Source organism: Dermacentor silvarum, unplaced genomic scaffold (assembly GCF_013339745.2).
Source record: "Dermacentor silvarum isolate Dsil-2018 unplaced genomic scaffold, BIME_Dsil_1.4 Seq11517, whole genome shotgun sequence".
Classification (NCBI taxonomy): Eukaryota; Metazoa; Arthropoda; class Arachnida; order Ixodida; family Ixodidae; genus Dermacentor; species Dermacentor silvarum.
This window is the reverse complement of record NW_023605607.1, coordinates 1-18,001: the sequence shown is the minus strand read 5'-3', so window position 1 is coordinate 18,001 and position 18,001 is coordinate 1. Positions and strand designations below refer to the sequence as shown.

Sequence of the window (18,001 nt, the reverse complement as noted above, 5' to 3'; positions counted from 1 at the left end):
GGTATTTATTGATGGGCTTGTCACACTGTCTGCCAAACTGCGGCTTTCGTAGTTCTCTGAGCTGGTCAAAATACATCGCTTCATGATATAGCGCAACTGTTTCACTGCTTAAAGCCTTCTCGCTATCCGGGAAGCTGTCTGTTTTCTCTGTGACAAGCCGCTTCACACGAGGAGAAAAGTTTGCGGATAAGCCAGCCAAGCCCGCTTTTTATTGCGTAAAAGCATTTTCTGACGATGTTCATATTTGCGGTTTAACACAGCTTGATAATGCACAATATAATAGCCACCATGTAATTATTCAGTTGATACCTACGCACTGTGGCATGATCGAGCATGAGCCGGTAAACGGCTTAAGCGAGCACAATTTTTATGATTCTTCTTAAACGTGGACGGCTTTTCTCAGTTGTATACGAACGCCTGGAGCGTCATGTGATGGACAGAATTTCAAGCGTTCAATCAAATTCCGCGTGCCTCCCCAGTGCAAGCGGGAGCGAACAAGTGTGGTGCGTTGCATTTGCCCCTTCGTCGCGCTAACCGGGGGCTGTCAACAACCCATCTGTCGCAACAACGTTATTCGAAATCGTAAACATTGTGTTTTGAACTAGATTACCTCTTTCGCGTAGTCTCGCGAATACGAGAGAACGGCAAATACCGGCCTCTACGATTACGGCCGCTTTAACTTCACCTAGAGTCCTTGCATGATCGTCCTTTTACCGTGGCAGAGGTACGAGGGGCCATTCAAAACCTCCGCACAAAATCTACTCCGGGCCCAGACGGAGTTACCAACAAGATGCTTCGTAACCTGGACGATCAGTCTATTGAAGCTCTCACAAAATACATGACCATCTGCTGGGAAAGAGGCAAAATTCCGAAACAGTGGAAAACAGCAAAAATCGTAATGATCCCGAAGCCAGGCAAAAAACTACAGCTTGACAACCTCAGACCAATCTCGCTGACCTCGTGCATTGGGAAATTGATGGAACACGTGGTCCTCGACAGATTAAACAGATACATGGAAAACAGAGAAGCCTTTCCACACACAATGGTGGGCTTCCGCCCGAAATTATCGACGCAAGACATAATGCTGAGAATTAAGCACCAAATAATAGACGGAAACGGCTGCTCCCAGATGGATACCAGGGCCATACTGGGACTAGACCTAACCAAGGCCTTTGACAATGTGAAACATGAAGCAATATTGGAAAACCTGGAAAAATTAGGAGTGGGGCGTAAGACGTACGAATACATCAGACTTTCTATCTGACAGAAGAGCAATTTTAACAATAGGAGGAGTGGCGTCGGACGAACTAGAGATGCGAAGCAGAGGTACGCCGCAAGGCTCTGTCCTCTCGCCTTTTCTCTTCAATGTCGCCATAATAGGCCTCCCAGAAATACTTAATAACATTGAAGATCTAAATCATAGCCTATACGCCGATGATATTACGCTATGGATAGCGGGAGGCAGTGATGGTCATATTCAGGACACACTGCAAAAGGCGATTGATGCGGTAGAAGCATACGTTGGGTCGAGAGGTCTGGGATGCTCCCCGCAGAAATCCGAGCTCCTGCTATACCAGCCAACGTCAAGAGGGAAAAAGAAAACCGAAGTCCCCAATATACAGCTCTTCGCAAACCAAGGACAACCCATACCGCTGGTTACAAGTATAAAGATCCTCGGTATGCGGATTCAGAACAACGGCTACAATATTGAAACCATCAGACAGTTAGAAAGCAATACATATCAGACAACGCGTCTTATTTCGCGCATAGCAAACAAACACCACGGTATGAAAGAAAATAGCTTGATCAGACTAATTCAAACCTTTGTTCTCAGCCGGATCGTCTACGTAGCGCCATTCTTAGACCTTAAAACTGAAGAAAAAAGAATCAACGTCATGATCAGGAAAACCTACAAGCAAGCTCTGGGGATCCCGGTCTCCACTTCGAATGAACGTTTTGAAGCGCTGGGGCTCCATAACACCATAGAAGAACTGATAGAAGCTCACAGAACTGCCCAGATGGAGAGGCTCTCCAAAAGTCAAACTGGAAGACATATTCTGGAATCACTGAACATCAACTATGAACCCAGAACTGACATCAAAACAGATATACCTGCGGACATTAGGAGACACCTATATATCCCCCCGCTACCCAAACACATGCATCCTTCGCACAACGAAGAACGAAGAAAAGAAAGAGCCAAAGCATTAGGAAGCAGGTTTGGTAATTCTAAAGATGTGCTCTATGTAGACGCAGCCGACTACGAACATCAAGATGCCATGGCAGTGGCAGTAGTCAATAATCGAGGACATGCAATTGCGTCCGCCACAATCCTAACAACAACGCCAGAGGTAGGCGAAGAGGTCGCCATTGCACTAGCAATGACATCTTCTCCCAAATATAAAATTGTAATAAGTGATTCCAAGACCGCCATATTAAATTACGCTAAAGGACGCATCTCGCCAAAGGCGCAAAAAATCCTCCAGGCTGGTTTCCACGGAGACCAAGCTAGGGGAATACAAATCATCTGGGCACCAGCCCACTCTGGCCTGCCAGGCAACGTGAATGCGCATGACGCGGCTCGAGGTTTCGCAGACCGAGACGACGTCACCAACACCAACATGGACGCATTCGCAATCCGCCGGTCGGGCAGAGATAGGCTGGTTTCCTTTAGGGAAATCATTGATCATTACAGACTAGCCAGGGCTAGATATCCGGCAGCACATTGTTCATTAAACAAGTGGCAATCAGTGGCTTGGCGGCTAATACAAACCAACACTTTTCCCAACCCCATTGCCTTCAGTCACTATCACCCAGATGTATACACAGACATATGTAAGCATTGTAACCACCGAGCAGATCTTCAAGACATAATCTGGGCATGCCCAAAGAAACAATATAACAATAATTGTTCAAAACCACAACAACCCAGTTTAATAATAAGAAATGAGAAGCAATGGGAGGCCGTGTTGCTCAGCACGGACCCGGATGTTCAAGCGAGAGTAGTCCAAATGGCTGAAGACGCCGCCGCGGCTCAGGGGCTGCCGGCCGCCGTCTAAAGGGGGGACGGGGGAGGCTTCTAATCACTACCCCCTCCTCTAACCACATTTTGGACAAAATAAAGTTATTTCTCTCTCTCTTGCATGATGAATAATAAAAAAAACAGTGGTATTTTTAGATCTAATACATAACCCTGTTTTGTAAACGCGGCAGTAGACAAGCTTCAACATGTTGGTCATATGGGCGTGTACATCCGCATTCCCTTCCTCCTTTTCCATTGTACTTTACGAGGCCACAGCAAGCTTCAACTCAGACCGATTTCTCTGGCTTTCTGCGAAGAGTGTCTCCTGCTTTATATGAGCTATAGAATTTGTTCGAACATAGCCGCAAATTATTAAATATGACTGAGCATAGTTCTCGAGAATTGTACGTCCCGCCAATATTTACCGATCTGGCTGATCTGCTTGGCTGTCATATCCTTCACCATGGGAATTTGTTTATCAAGGAGCCCCTTTGGTACCTGTGCCACATGTAATTGAATTGAATTGAATTCTGGGGACTTACGTGGCCAAGTCACGTTTTCATTATAAGGCACGCGGTAGTGGGGGACTCCTTATTCATTTTGACCACCAGGGGATCTTTACCGCACCTCGAATGCGCTGTACACGAGCGTTTTTTGCATTTCACCCCTATCGTAATGCGGCCGCCGCGTCCGGGATTTGATCCCGCAGCCTGTAATTCGCGTTCGTTATCTTTTAAAGGGCACTGTGTCCGAATACAGCGTCAGTTTCTTTCACTGCGTAATGTGGTTTGTTCGCAGTACGGGACACGCCACATCATGGACTGCACTGGCTGACACGGGTCACTCGGTGTCTAGCCTGCTCATGTGCGGGGGCTTGGCCAAGAACCCACTCTACGTTGAGCTGCACGCAGACGCAACGGGTGAGTCAGATACATGAAAACACTCGCAAAAGCACTAGTTCAATGTCAGCGGCAGGTTTTTGTTAAATACCGTGACGCTAAGGGGGACGTTAGACGGCTAGTACATTCTATGTGTTTCCAGTGGGTGTTCTTATAAACAAGAAACTAACGATTTGTGTCGAATGAAGAAACACCAGCCCGGAATATGCCAGTGCTCACTGGGGTGTCTCAGCGGCTATGGATTTCTACTAATGCGTAATTGCCTACGAATGCATTCTCGCCCCCTTTTTTTTATGAGAAATTCACAGTGAATGCTGGTTCAGCAGAACAGCTACCCTGCTGAATAGCTAATATGTTGCAGAAATTTGAATAAATTCCGTGGGTATTCACAAGAGCAGCGATTGATTTGCGCAAGCCTCCTGCATACTTTACAGCATTATCACGTGATCTTGTGGCACTACGATGGCTTCGAGGTCCACATCGAACGCTAAAGGCAACTGCCAGCATGGCGGCTGAGCTGCCATACAGATAATGGCCGTAGCCACCAGCGCAAATTTGATTGTGTACAATGTTTACATGTCCAAAGGTAGTAATATGGCTGCCCTCTGTATGCAGGATTGCCGGTGTTACTACCCTCCGAGACAGAGTCGGTGCTGTTAGGTGGCGCCATCCTGGCGGCTAGCGCAAGTGGTCGCTACTCTAGCGTCACGGAGGCTATGCTTCGGATGGGTGGCTCGGGCAAAGTGTTGGCGCCGCGTTCCAGCGAGCGGCGGTTCCACGACGCCAAGTACGCCGCTTTCCGTGCGCTCCTCGACTGCCAGCTACGTCTGAGGGAGATCATGTCGCCCGGCGGGAGACCACCGTCCTCGTGTTCTTGACCTTAGTTCATTTCTACGACCTCAACACAGCCCTCTAACTCGACATCAAGAGGAAGAATACCAATGCGCGGTGTCGACGGAGGCCTACTTGTCGCTCAGTAGCGAAGTCAAGCAAAGAGACCTTTTTTCTTACTCGCGCGGGCGGCAGATATCTTCGTGATGAGCTTATTCCAGCGTTATTCTACATTCCCAGTTGTAAGTGGTAAAAAAAAACTAAAAATAGCGCAAGCAGTCTGAATGTGAATGCTTTATTATCTGGCATGCGCACTCCCTGCTGCTTCTTTTCTAATATTATTTACTGTCTAACGTACTATATCTGAGTCTGATAAGCAATGCTATTTAGGCGTTACGCTCCTGAACGTGTTCGTGCTTACTACGTCACAGCCTTTTGTTCTAAAGCAACGCGTCAGTGGGTCGATGCCTAAGTCACTCTAATAATTTTGTAGTTTCATGTTATCTGCGCAGATTGCGTCACCGCTATAACGAGCTAAAGTTGTTACAAAAAAGCGTATGTGTACATGTGCTGTAGCCACTACTGACTACGCCACACATACTACACATGCCTAGCCTTGCTTCTATCTCCAACACACTACGAGGATTTTCATTGTCGTTAATTTCACATACGTCTTTTCTACCCAGTTTTTATAATATTCTTCCGTCTCGTCACATTGCTTGCTATCTGCTACATGAGGCCACAACAACTTCCTGTTTGCGAAAACAAGTAAAAATATGTTCCGGGATGCGATTCTAATTGGATTGTCATTGGTGCCTGCTTGCAGCGATTGCACGCTGATTCTTGGCGTGGCAAGCTGTTTGCTGCTCAGCTGGACAATCGTGAGGGCCAACCACGAATGGCGTAGTAACGCTTTCTCATATAGGTTTCAGGGAAAACCGGTTCTATTGTTTCTTGAGTGCTGGCGTTGCTTAACATTCATTGCGGTAAAGTGATGCTCCTTGAGGAGACGATAATGTTGGCGTTCATAAAACAAGCGCCTCAATAATACCTTTTCTCGTATTTTTTGGCAGTACAAATAATTTTTCCTGTAAGAACAGACGGTGTGGTGGGGTGATGTCGGTGACAAACCAGTTTAGATATGTATGGGCGTAAAAATTACTCTTAGAGGGCGAGATTTGTAACAGGAAAACAGCGTTTTATGCAAGTAGTGGTGTCTTTTGCAAGATGAAGATTGGAATGTGAAGTAAGCTTTTCAGCGCAGTCAAAAGATCCATGCACTAACCTACTTGGACTATGTAAATTGACAAATAGCTTGACGATTTTTTATCACGAACGCTGCCTTCAAATGTCCACTGTGTATTTGCAACATGAACAATTTACGATACTGTTTGATTTTACGTGATGGTGCGCCAACCAATGCCCATAAAACTAGCGCTCGGAAATTTCAACGACCGTCGCATTGGTTACCAGTCTCTGCGGCTAAGTCGTTCCGGTGATGCCTCCATGAACGGAAGTTAGGCAACATTGCAAATAATGATGACCATTTTGATGTACCCGTTCAAGGAGAGTACCTCTGAAGTAAGCAAATTTATATCTGACAAAATAGAGCATACCTTTCCAATTGGTCTACTGGTGTCATTAATTCCATGAGTTGATTATGTTGAAATATGACATAAGCAAAGGCACCCAAGTGTCCATTGACGATTGGCCGACGTGCTTGATGCAGCCTTTTGCTTATGGCTGCAATAAAGCTAATTTCAGGGAAGAGCTCTTCTGTCGCATTTCTTGGCACACTGCACATAATAAAAACGTTCTGCGCATACCTGTTTTCTACAAGCTACTTCATCTATGCACAAAAACATTGAGCGTGACCTGAACGAAAAGTGTTCATTACTTTGCAAACTCTGTGCTATTCGTTGTTACTCACACAGCTCTGTTGAAGAAACGAACCGAACCACAAGCCGGTACACGAAAAATAGTTCATGCACTATTGCGATGTTATCGTTTGTTAGTTTGACGAAATATTATAAATATAATTATTTCTGTATAGGTATACAGTGCCATATGGCAACAAACATGTTGTACATCTGGGAAATGCTGCGGGTGCTGCCGCAACATATCTAGACAGTTCGTGTGAAAAGGCGTTTTCATGAACTTTGATTTCACGAAATGTTTACCGTCAGGAGCCGAAGCTACTCAGAAGCACACGAAGTATGGGCGAACGACCCTGTATAAACTGCGTGGTGATATTCATCTACTGTTGACGATAACCAACGGACCAATAATCTGATCAGAATAAACAGAACTATATTGTCGCCATGCTGTCGCTGTCACTTATTTCTAAATATAAGTACACGAATTATTCAATTTCTGAATACTTGTTTATTTATTATGCAGGTATTATGCCCTCCTGGTCAACAGTCACTCTAGAGGGAATATAGTATAAAAAGGAATGTCAAGATGTCACGAATTTCAGCGCTCCAGGAACGGACAGAGACAGAAAGCAAATACGTAGAACATTTATCTCAAACAGGAAAAAAATAATATTGAAGAAAAACAAACAGCAAACTACCCTGACACAATATACATACACAAACACTCGAAAAACTAGCTATACATATAAAAAAACAGACAATCGCTCACTAGATATTAGTCCTCCGCTCGACTAACCAACGCAAAGTCACGAACAAACGAACGTTCTGACCGTTGCCAGTCGGGCTGTCGGACTCCGGCCCAGCGTGGCAAAGGACGTTGGCCTGCGTGGTTCCGACGCAGCGTGGTCGTCGACCTCCGTCGAGAGCGATGAGGTTGTGGTCTTCCACAGGGACCCGCGTGGCACAGGACGCGGTCTGGGCCAGTCGGCCGTTGTGCGGCTGACGTGGCGTTGGCGATTGCCTTCGTGGCAAAGGGCAGCAACTGGTTACGGCAGCGTGGGGCTGGACCGGGGCCGCGGAACACATCCACAGCGACGCAGTCGGGGCTGAGGAGCTGGAGTTGTCGCTGGACAACTCGCGAACGTCCCCTCTTCGATCCATGGTCCCTGAAGCTGCTGCCTCTCGTCTCCAGAGCACAGCTGGAGATGCAACTGCTTGTCGACCACGTCAGCAATGCCAGCTCATCATCGCCTGCGTCTCCTTTTTGTTCATTTCTTCTTTTTTCTCTCGCGCTTCACGCGCTTCACGTGGTTCTCGCCTGTGGGTCCCTTGGCTGTTTCTTCGGCCAGCGTCTTCGTCTTTTTCGCGTTATCATACGTCTTGCCGGTGACTCATGACACAAGAGCATGGCACAAAATTGTGCCTACGTATATACAACGTCAAATAAATCGTCAAAAACTACTGAAGTTCATTTCTCAGTTTAATGCAGTCCATCCAACAATCTCATTCTCACATAAATATGCGGCTTCTACAATCCCCCTTCTGGATGTTAGTGTAACTATGCACAACAACAAGCTAATCACATCAGTCTACGAAAAAAAAAAAACTAACCACAACCGATAAGCACTGTAAGCCTGCTGCTGAAAAGCGCGAGTTGTGTACTTTTGTTCGGAATGCTTGGGGGTGGCGTTTTCCTTCATCCTGGTGTCGCAGAACCGAACGGGTGGCTGCAAGGTGGGGGTAAAGAAGCGGCTACCGGCATGTGGCCACGGTTCCGACTTGCTTTACGAGCGAAACACAGTGGGATAACTGATGGTCAGCGGCGGATGTCTGTCGCAGTGACGGCGCCGAGATGAGGCACGTGCCCGGCACATGACACTGCCGATCATATAAACCCGACACGTGCAGGTGCGATTAGAGCCGGCGGACACTCAGCAAACGTAGGGGGCGCATGACGACGTCATTATCACCCAATAGCACACAAAGATGACATCAAGAAGAGTGAATATTGGTGCTTCGTCACGTACATCTCGTGGGGTCGTCCTGACAGCAAAGGCTGATAAGAGGCCTGTGACTGCCGCTGGCTCCTGATGTGCGCGTGCTAGGCGTGTCATCGGCAAAGAATGCTTGGACGCAGTACCAAATATTCATCTCGCGCACCTTTCCCGTTCTAACCGTTCTCGCAACGCGTTTCGGAGACCACTGCCTATTGACCATCGTTAAAACCTTCTGTGAGCAAGCATTTACTCAACAGGGGTACGCGATCCTAACGGGTCGCGTTGACAGCTTTCATTGACCTATGGCCCGCAGCTAGTGCTCTGTCGGTTTTTCCCAATGAGTGTACACAGTTACAAGCGGGAGACGGGGCGACACAGCATAGTTGCCCGTACCACTTTGGTTTGCAGGCGCTGCCTGTTTTTTAGCATTTCAGTTTGCGCATTGTTTTGGGCTCTGTGGCTTTGCGCAGGAGCACGATTGTTATACATTTGGAGCCCTGCCCCCCTTTGTGCGTTGTTTTTTGTATGTTGTTTCTGGGGAGAGGAGAAAACACCGTAAAAGGTGGTAAGGTAAATGGCACTTGGATAAAGCGCGATGCTGGGATAGCTGGCGGACCTCTCGCACGACGATCCTGACACAGGCTTAGTGATTGTGGCGCCAGCGGACTACTCTCATAGTCACTCGGCGTTGATTGCGCTGTAAATGTTTATGGCGGGGCACCGAGGGGTAGAAAATGTGGCCCCGTTGCCCCGACCAAGCGTTCTGGACACCACTTGCGGTGCTATGCACCATCGGTTCTGCCGATATAGGGTCGCCCTATGCGTGTCAGTTCAAACTTGCATTTCTATGTATATATATCTTCTAAAAGCTGTTAACAGAAATTGTCTTCAAGCTTCATCTGCGTCTGCTTCAAATCCTTCGGAAGCCTCCAGAGAAATTATCGCCACTATCCGTAGCGCCAGTATTCTGCACTTGCGTAGACCGTCTCCGGCGGTGCGTTTCCGACGCCCAAGTGCAAAAGTGATACAAGAAGAACTTGCATATTACTATCACCAATACGTACATGTTTAGAGTGCCATGTATAAAAATCATGTGCTTTGGCAAGCACAGTGACGCACGAAGTTAGTTGAAAAAAAGCAACGCACGACAAGTGAAGCGCCTGCCTAAGGGAACAAAACGATCAAACACCGCTTCAATTTTGTATCTTCCCTCAATGAAGCCAAGCTAAAATTACCGCGACAAGAATATGAGCTCAAAGGAATTAATGTGACGATAAGGTAGTTTTCTCTTCGGGCTCAGCCTATGACATTTCAATGTGTGTTTATTGCCTCCTGCTTTTGCTACCCCTCATATTTTGTGCATTCTTTTATTAGGCCTGATGATAATAATTGCGCGCGTCACCACAGGATTTTTTAATTACCTCGGCAGCACAAAATGCCGCAAAAACTTTGAACCTTTTCCATAATACTTGAGCGGATTGAAGTTTTGACGGCATAATCACTCGAGGAAAGGCTGGATCCTAAAAGAGTCCAGGATGGATGTATCGCCCGCTTGTTCAATCTCTACATGCAACTACAGTGGGCTTGAAGGATACAACCCAGGCGGTGTAGCCAGCAATAACATCTCACGAGGCGATATTTCTTCGAGGGCCGCAAAATTCAAAACCGGCAGCAGTGGGAGACCCTGCTGCTCAGCTCAGACCAGCAAGACCAGGTCTGGGCAGTCCAGCTAGCCGAGGCAGCCGCTGAGACCCAGGGGATCTCGGCCGTCTGCTAGGCGGAGGGAGGCTGCGTCCGCCCTCGTGAATTGCTGGCACCATTAAAGTTGTATCTCTCTCTCTCTCTCTCTCTCTCTCTCTCTTCCTCAACTGCTACTGCATAATCTACTTTTCTGTTGGACAGGAACACGAGGTCCAGTTACGAGTCTTATTAGGATGTTACCCTCGTTAGTTTATGAGGAATTCCTTGGGAGATCGTGACAGCCGTTCATTTTATGCATTTTCCTTGCATTGCTAGCTTCTGCATGCAGATCTATGTAATAAAGCATCCCAGTTGTTAGGGCGAAAGCCTTATGTCTCATTGTTTAGTCAATATTGAACGTCCTTAAGTGAAAACCGCGTCGTTGAAGTGACATCGTACACAATGACGATTCGGTGTAGTAATTTACTTACTACAGCTAGCCGGCATCGTGTCTTACCTGTATGCAAACGCTAAGCCAACAATTGTGATGGTGTGCGGGTCACCGTCATCATCGCCTTCTATGAGTAAGCAAGCAACGCTCATGCAACAATTTTGAGGGTGCGTTGGCCACCGTCGTCCCGGTGTTAAGACAGACTTAATTCAGGCACTCGAACCCACGACCTTCGGTGGGAGGCGAATCCTCGAGCGTATATGGCAGTCGAACCGACCGCCTTTGGCGTTAAGGAGAGGTTAATTAAGGCACAGTTAACTAATATAGACATAATTAGGGCACTCGAACCCACGACCTTGGGTGGGAGTCGCACCCTCAACCTTTCGTGGGAGTCGAACACACGACCTTCGGTTTTAATTAGCACGCGGTTAATTAAAACACCGTTAGTTATGGTAGCGTCAATTAGGGCACTTAAACCCACGACCTTTGGTCGGAAAAACAAGTAAGAAGTAACAACGCATTTGAATCAGAATGTCAAGTAATTTAAGTAATGTCTTTTGAGAGCACAGACTTTTGCCTTCACCTCTTTGGCGTATGCCAAAGTGTCACTTTTTTCAGTCAGAGTTCGTGAAAGCGACCTGAAAATTAAATCCAGGTAACTAGGTTCATTTGGATAAATACAGCAGAAATGAAATTCAGCTAATTAGTTTTGATTGGTGAAAAGTTGGTACCAATATTAGTAGGTTACAGCTTGATAACATCTCCACATAAATCCAGATTGTACTATGTGCAATAGCTCATAATATTCCCGCTCTCCAACGCGCTCCTGTTTGAAGCGGTCAATAAAATGCTCATTGCATCAGTTTACTAAAGTGCAGAATCACATTTATTGTAAAGATGCCACAAAGAAGTGAATACGAAATAGATGAAAAGACGCCAGCTGACACAAATTGGATCTCCAAATATATACATGTGCGGCGATCAGGATAAACTGCTTTGGAGAGAAAGAAGACACAATAAAAGCGTACAAAGGATGTTGAAGTTAAAGCTGTACGGACATCGAAGTTGCAGCAATAGTTTGACGTAATAGCAAGCAATCTAAGAGAAACGGCAATGCACTCGCGGTCGTATGTCCTTTCATAATAAATGAAGTCATAGTTTTAATAGGCCTCGCACACTAAGAACCGGCAATAAAGTCTTAGGCGTTCACGTTATAGATTTTCGCACATTGGTTGTAAAGATTCGTTTGTATAAGTCTTCATAAACTCATTTATCTTCCTGAGAAGCTTGAGTCTTTTGAACTGGCCAGTGTATCCCACTTTCGCGCAAGCCTGGTCGTCCATATCTGCGTCTATGTCGTAGACGGCAATGCCGTAGTTTACTTTGATGAACTCTGCTTTGAGGGCGCACATCTGCACAAATAAAAAGAGGAGAAAGAAAACAAAACATATCATCATTTTGCCGGAATTTCTACCCTAGGTTTAGCGCAATCAAACTTTGGTTTTTTTGCACCATGCATGAATAATTCTGTGTGCAGTTAAAGCAGTCCCTTGTGAATCTTGTTATTCAATTTCACTTGGTGAAATCTGGGCGCCAGTTTCAATTCGATGTTCCAGGTTATTTCCACCATACACCATGATATTATGTTTAATATTTTGGAATCATTCGGCTCTTCAACGCACGGTTACCACAAGAGCACAGACAATTTAACGTCAAATCAGATTTAGCTGGCAGTATTCGAGAACCTCAAGTTGACGCTAAGATAAAATCGCGATGAAAATCCACAAGTAGTTTAAATGGGATTATTTAGACCACAATAGAAGGCGTCTGACACAGCCTTGAGAACATGTCTTAAACAAATAATCTTGGAGTTCATTCATATTATGACCGGCGCTTTTTGTCTTGATGAAGTAAATGGCAACTGAAGACAACAGCAACGTTTTGGCTGCGAGAGGATCGTGCTCGCCTTAGCCTTAACTGCAGTAGTAGGTCGTTTTCGAAGTGTTTTTAACTACTTCTTATTGATTGTAGTCGCGTAGATTACCGCTATCACTTTGCGTGGAATACCGCAATCTAGACTGGATTGGGAATAACAACGAATGCCCTCTTTCTGGCTATGACGACGCCCTGGACTTTTTGCATGGCTCCAGTTATTTCGCTTCAATCGACATGCGTCCTGGGTACTCACGAATTTAAGTGTACAGTGAGAAAAGAGCATTTGTTACTGCCGACAAGCTATGTCGGTTCAACTATAGAACGCCTATCCTACCTATTGAAGCTTTGTGAAGCGCTGATGCCTGTTCTTCGAGGCTTCAAATGGTCCATATGTTTGTGTTATGTGGACTACTTGATCTCTCACTCTCTGAAAAACCAGCTTCAGAGCCTTTTGGCTGTCCTTGCTGTGTTCCACCGTGCGGTCTGAAGTCAAGCGCTTCCAAATGTACCTTGGGTCGATACCATATCAAAATATTCGCAACCTTATCGACTCGACTGGGGTACAGCCTGATCCAGATGAACTTTGCCCTGACCGTTAGTTCCCACTTCCCATTTTTCAGATGCATGGGTAGCTTCAAAGTAGTGTGGCCCTGCCTTCCGCCGTATATACACAACTTTGCGGAAATGGTGCGCTGACTAAGACACCTACTCAAGAAAGAACTCCCTTTACAGTGCACGCACATGTGAATAGTATGCTAATAGTCACATTTTTCATACAATATAACAGGGAGACCTGCAGAAAAAGTGGTTGATTTACGTTATATGCAAGGAGGCTAAAAGTGGGGCCCCAATAACAAAGATGGCGGACGATAGACATTACTTGGTCCTCCTCTTGTCGACTATACACTTCGGCACCTTCTTCTACATACACCTGCAGGACAACTGGCTCACAGCACTACCTTCCAGTGATGGTGGAGATGAACAGACACTACATAAAAGAAGCAGATCCCACACCCTCTGGGAATCGATGTTATGCGAAGTAGTGTGCTGCAAGTCAACCAAGTTAACGAAACGACCATGAGAGCACCAAGACGTAGGCGGCTGTTTTATGACCTACAGGACACGCATGTCATGAAATTCATGTCATGAGTCCTCAGGATTCCCTTAGGTACGCCTAAGAAACCTAAAGTCGAAAGCTTTAGTCATGCGCATGACTATAAGTTCGACCATCAACCTTCAGCCTTTTCCTTCACTTAGTACCACATGCGAACCCATTCCATTGGTTTTTGAGTGTGAATCTTTTTTCGCTAATCCTTTCCATCTTTTCTGAGTCATGGTTATGACTATTACTTCTACCATCACACTTTAGTGTTTGCTTCACTTAGTGCCCACGCTCGAACCAATTCCACTGGTTTTGGAGTGTCAATATTCGTTCGTTGAGACATTGAAATTTTTGCTGAGTAATGCTCAAGACTATGACCTCTACCTCATCCTTTGTGTTTCCTTCACTCAGTGCCCACATCCGAACCCATTCCAGAGGTTTTTGAGTGTTGATCATTTTTGGCTGGGTCATTGTCATTTTAGGTGGCTGTTTCATGACCTACATGACATGCATATCATGGCATTCATGTCATAACCTATCATTTATGTTCGTCATACACTCTTGTCATACTATGCCAATTTTGATACATACCAACTTATTGAAACGGCCGTCAGAGCACGATGACTTAGGCGGACGGACGGACGGACGGACAGACGGACGGACGCACAGAACAGACAGACAGACAGACAGGACAGACAGACAGACAGACAGACAGACACAGACAGACAGACAGACAGACAGACAGACAGACAGACAGACAGACGGACAGACGGACAGACGGACGACGGACAGACGGACAGACGGACGACGGACGGACGGACGGACGGACGGACGGACGGACGGACGGACGGACGGACGGACGGACAGACAGACAGACAGACAGACAGACAGACAGACAGACAGACAGACAGACAGACAGACAGACAGACAGACAGACAGACAGACAGACAGACAGACAGGACAGGACAGACAGACAGACAGACAGACAGACAGAGACAGACAGACAGACAGACAGACTGCCATGTTTGGTAGCAAATGTTCGCCAAGAAATGCTTCCCATTTAAAAGTTTAACTAAATATATAAAGGGTTGTCCTGGACACGATACGGCTTGAGGCCGACAACGTGTACAATGTCGATGTGGGGATGAGCAGATGATGATGAAGGCGATAGACATCACTTGGTCCTCCTCTTGTCGACTATACACTTCGGCACCTTCTTCTACATACACCTGCAGGCCAACTGGCTCACAGCACTACCTTCCGATGATGGTGGTGGTAGCACAATTTCATAAGTGACCTCAGTCACTTGGCGGCACACAGGATATCGACCGGGGAGAACAGTTTTACGCAAAGTCCGACACGTCGTGCTGGGGACTGAAGGAGGACGGGCGATCCAGCGACAGATTGAGTGGTCCTCTGGTGGCTGTTGTAATCGACTGCTGATAAATCTGGGACTCAGAAAATCCAGTGCGAGCAACTTGACGTCCGTGGATTGCCCCTGCAGGGCACCAAGAATAAGGCATCGGGGTGTCCATGTCTAATCGCAAACGTATCGCAACATTATCTCAACCGTTGCGACCATATAAGAGAAAACGGCGAAAAAGCAGCTGTCTCATGCTCAGAAATGTTGGACGCGAACCTCACAGAGGGCAATGAAACGTCCATTCGTGGTGGTTGTCAGACACATACATGGCCAACATGCCGTTAAGTGTTCGGTTCAGACGTTCTGCTTAGCCATTCGTGTGTGGATGATAGACCGTGGTGAACTTATGTTGCGTCACGCAGAATTTTACAATGCCATCGATCCTCGATAGGAACTGTCCACCTCGGTCAATTAGCAGTTGTCGAGGAGCCCTGATCCGTGCTGGAGCAGGACCTTATGCCGTAGGAAGTCTGCAACGTAGATGGCCCAGCTTGTGTGGATTGCGTGCGTAATGACAAACCGCGTCGCAGAATCTGTGGCAACGGAGACCCACTTGTTTCCAGAGACGGATAGAGAATCTATACCAAGTAAATCGATGACGACGCGATGTAATTACTCGTACGTAATGTACATAAGATGAAGATGGCCTGAAGGCGGCAGTGTTGACATTTTGATTCGCTGACAAAAGTCTCACGAGCCCACGTAGTGGCATGCTGAGCGGTACATCCATGGCCAATATAAACAGCAGTGTCCGCGGTTGTACGTGCGTGACACGCCCAGATGACCCGCCACTGGTGCGTCGTGAAGCTGCACTAGGACAGTGGAATGGAGGCGTGCAGGAATGACAAGCAAGTCAGGACCATTAGGGAGTAAAAGCGACAAAATAAGGTGTCATTCGGAGTAAAAAAGTGGCAGAAATGATCATGGACGTGATACATAGTCGATGACTTTTGCGTATAGGCGCATCAAGGCGTTGTTGGTGGTGATGTTCAAGAGTTGAGAGATTGTAAGAAAGACAAGGGCGGAGTCACTCGGGCCAGTGTTCGGTGATCTACGGGGCATCTGGAGAGGCAATCGGGGGGGGGGGGGGCACCTTGGTGCAAGCGGCTAGACTTGTATAACGACTTTATAGCAGTGTTTGAAGTTGCAGTACCGAGCGACCAAGGATACGGGGAGCTTTTGCCTCTCTTCTACTGGCGAAATCACAGCATCTACATAGATTTATAAAACTTGAAGTTCCTTCGCTACACGATGCCTGGTTCCTGAGCCTGTGACCTAAATGCGACAGCAGACTTCGTCAGCAATGGACACACAATCCGAAGTGCTAACCCTGTAGAGCTGTTGGAGACGGACTTTCGAAGGTAACCAAGGACATCATAGAGCAGCGTGACAAGGGGCGCTTTTGCTAATCCGAGAGCGCGGGATCGAATCCCGGCCGCGGCGGCCGCATTTCGATGGTGGCGAAATGCAAAAAGCGTTTGTGTGTCGTGCCTTGGGTGCATGTAAAAAAGTTGTCGCAGTTTCACCTGAAAGGCGAAGCCAATTGCGAAAGCAAATTTGTAAAAAGCTATACGGAGTAAATGATAGTAGCTTTATCAGCTGTATAAACTTGGACATCAGCAGCACCGGCAGCACGCAGAACTGTTTTCGACGCCGTCGGCGTTTTGCCCGGCTTTCGCACAAAATGCGGCGGCGTTGGTAAGTGTTGCCGGAGCCTCTGATATAAATAGGCACTTGGTGCCACAGCTAAACGTCGCCCTCCCTTCCCTCCACCCCTCCCCCCCCCCACGCCTTTCGTGCGTCAGAAGAAGGTGCGTTTGCTCTACATATATGGTGATTGTAAAGGAGGAACGAGACGCCTACTTCTGCAGCCCTTAAGGGGAGCACGGCACAGAACGCGCGTTTGTTCTCCGCCGTGAGTTCACTCCCCGTGAAACCGCGCGTCCCTCGCGCCCTTTCACTCGCACATACAGCGTTCGGCGGCGCGCGGCGGCGATTTCATCTCCCTTGACGTCATACGGAACCTCACGGCGACGGCGACGGCGACGGCAGAAATCTGCTTTGGAGTGTCCATATAATGCTACGCAATAAAAAACGGTGGTCGAACACATTTGTAGCGTTAGCTACACTGGCCTAGCCATCCCGTTTCGCGCGGCACATCCGAGCCGTGCTGCGCATGCGCAAGGATCAGTGATGTCACACGGCTTGCGCACTGGAGCCACCGGAGCCGCACCTCTCGCGCACTCCTCCGCCGCCGCCGCGCGCGACTCACCGCCGCCGGTCTGCGCATTCCAGAGGAGTGACGTCGTAGCCGTGGTAGATGCCACTGCGCCGGCGCGCGCTCGCTGTGCAGTCGCCGTCTGACACTGCGCTGGAGCCGCTGCGCTTCTGACTGGCTTTTGCCAGTGTGGTATAGCCATGGAGAAGGAGAGCGCAAATGCTGCTCAACAGCGCAGAAGAACGGAGAAGCTTGACTCATAAGAATAATCTTATCTTAAGAATAATCTTAAGAATAAGCTAAGAATAATCAGCTGAACCTTTGCTATCGCTACGTATATCCTGGCATAGCCGAGCTAAGCCACTGCAACTTTTTTATTCCAGAGTTTTATTCCACTACGGCGTGCCTCATCATAATATCGTGGTTTTGGCAGAGAAAAACCCAGAATGTCTAAGTGCCCCTGTTTAGGCAGCTAGCTTTCAGTCTCTCCTGCGCCTGTTTTCGTACCCGCCGCGGCGGCTTAGTCAGCTAAGGCGTTGAGCTGCTGAGCACGAGATCGCGGGATC

At 47.4% G+C, this 18,001-nt stretch overlaps 1 protein-coding gene across 1 annotated transcript; it reads left to right on the top strand.

Annotated features, from left to right (window-relative positions):
* Positions 1–3,532: 3,532 nt before the first annotated feature.
* On the top strand, positions 3,533–7,068 carry LOC119434513 (FGGY carbohydrate kinase domain-containing protein-like). The gene is made up of 2 exons (XM_037701661.2): positions 3,533–3,942; positions 4,537–7,068. The coding sequence occupies exons 1-2, from the start codon at positions 3,804–3,806 to the stop codon at positions 4,797–4,799; spliced, it is 402 nt and encodes a 133-aa protein (XP_037557589.1). The 5' UTR covers positions 3,533–3,803; the 3' UTR covers positions 4,800–7,068.
* The last annotated feature ends 10,933 nt before the right edge of the window (positions 7,069–18,001 follow it).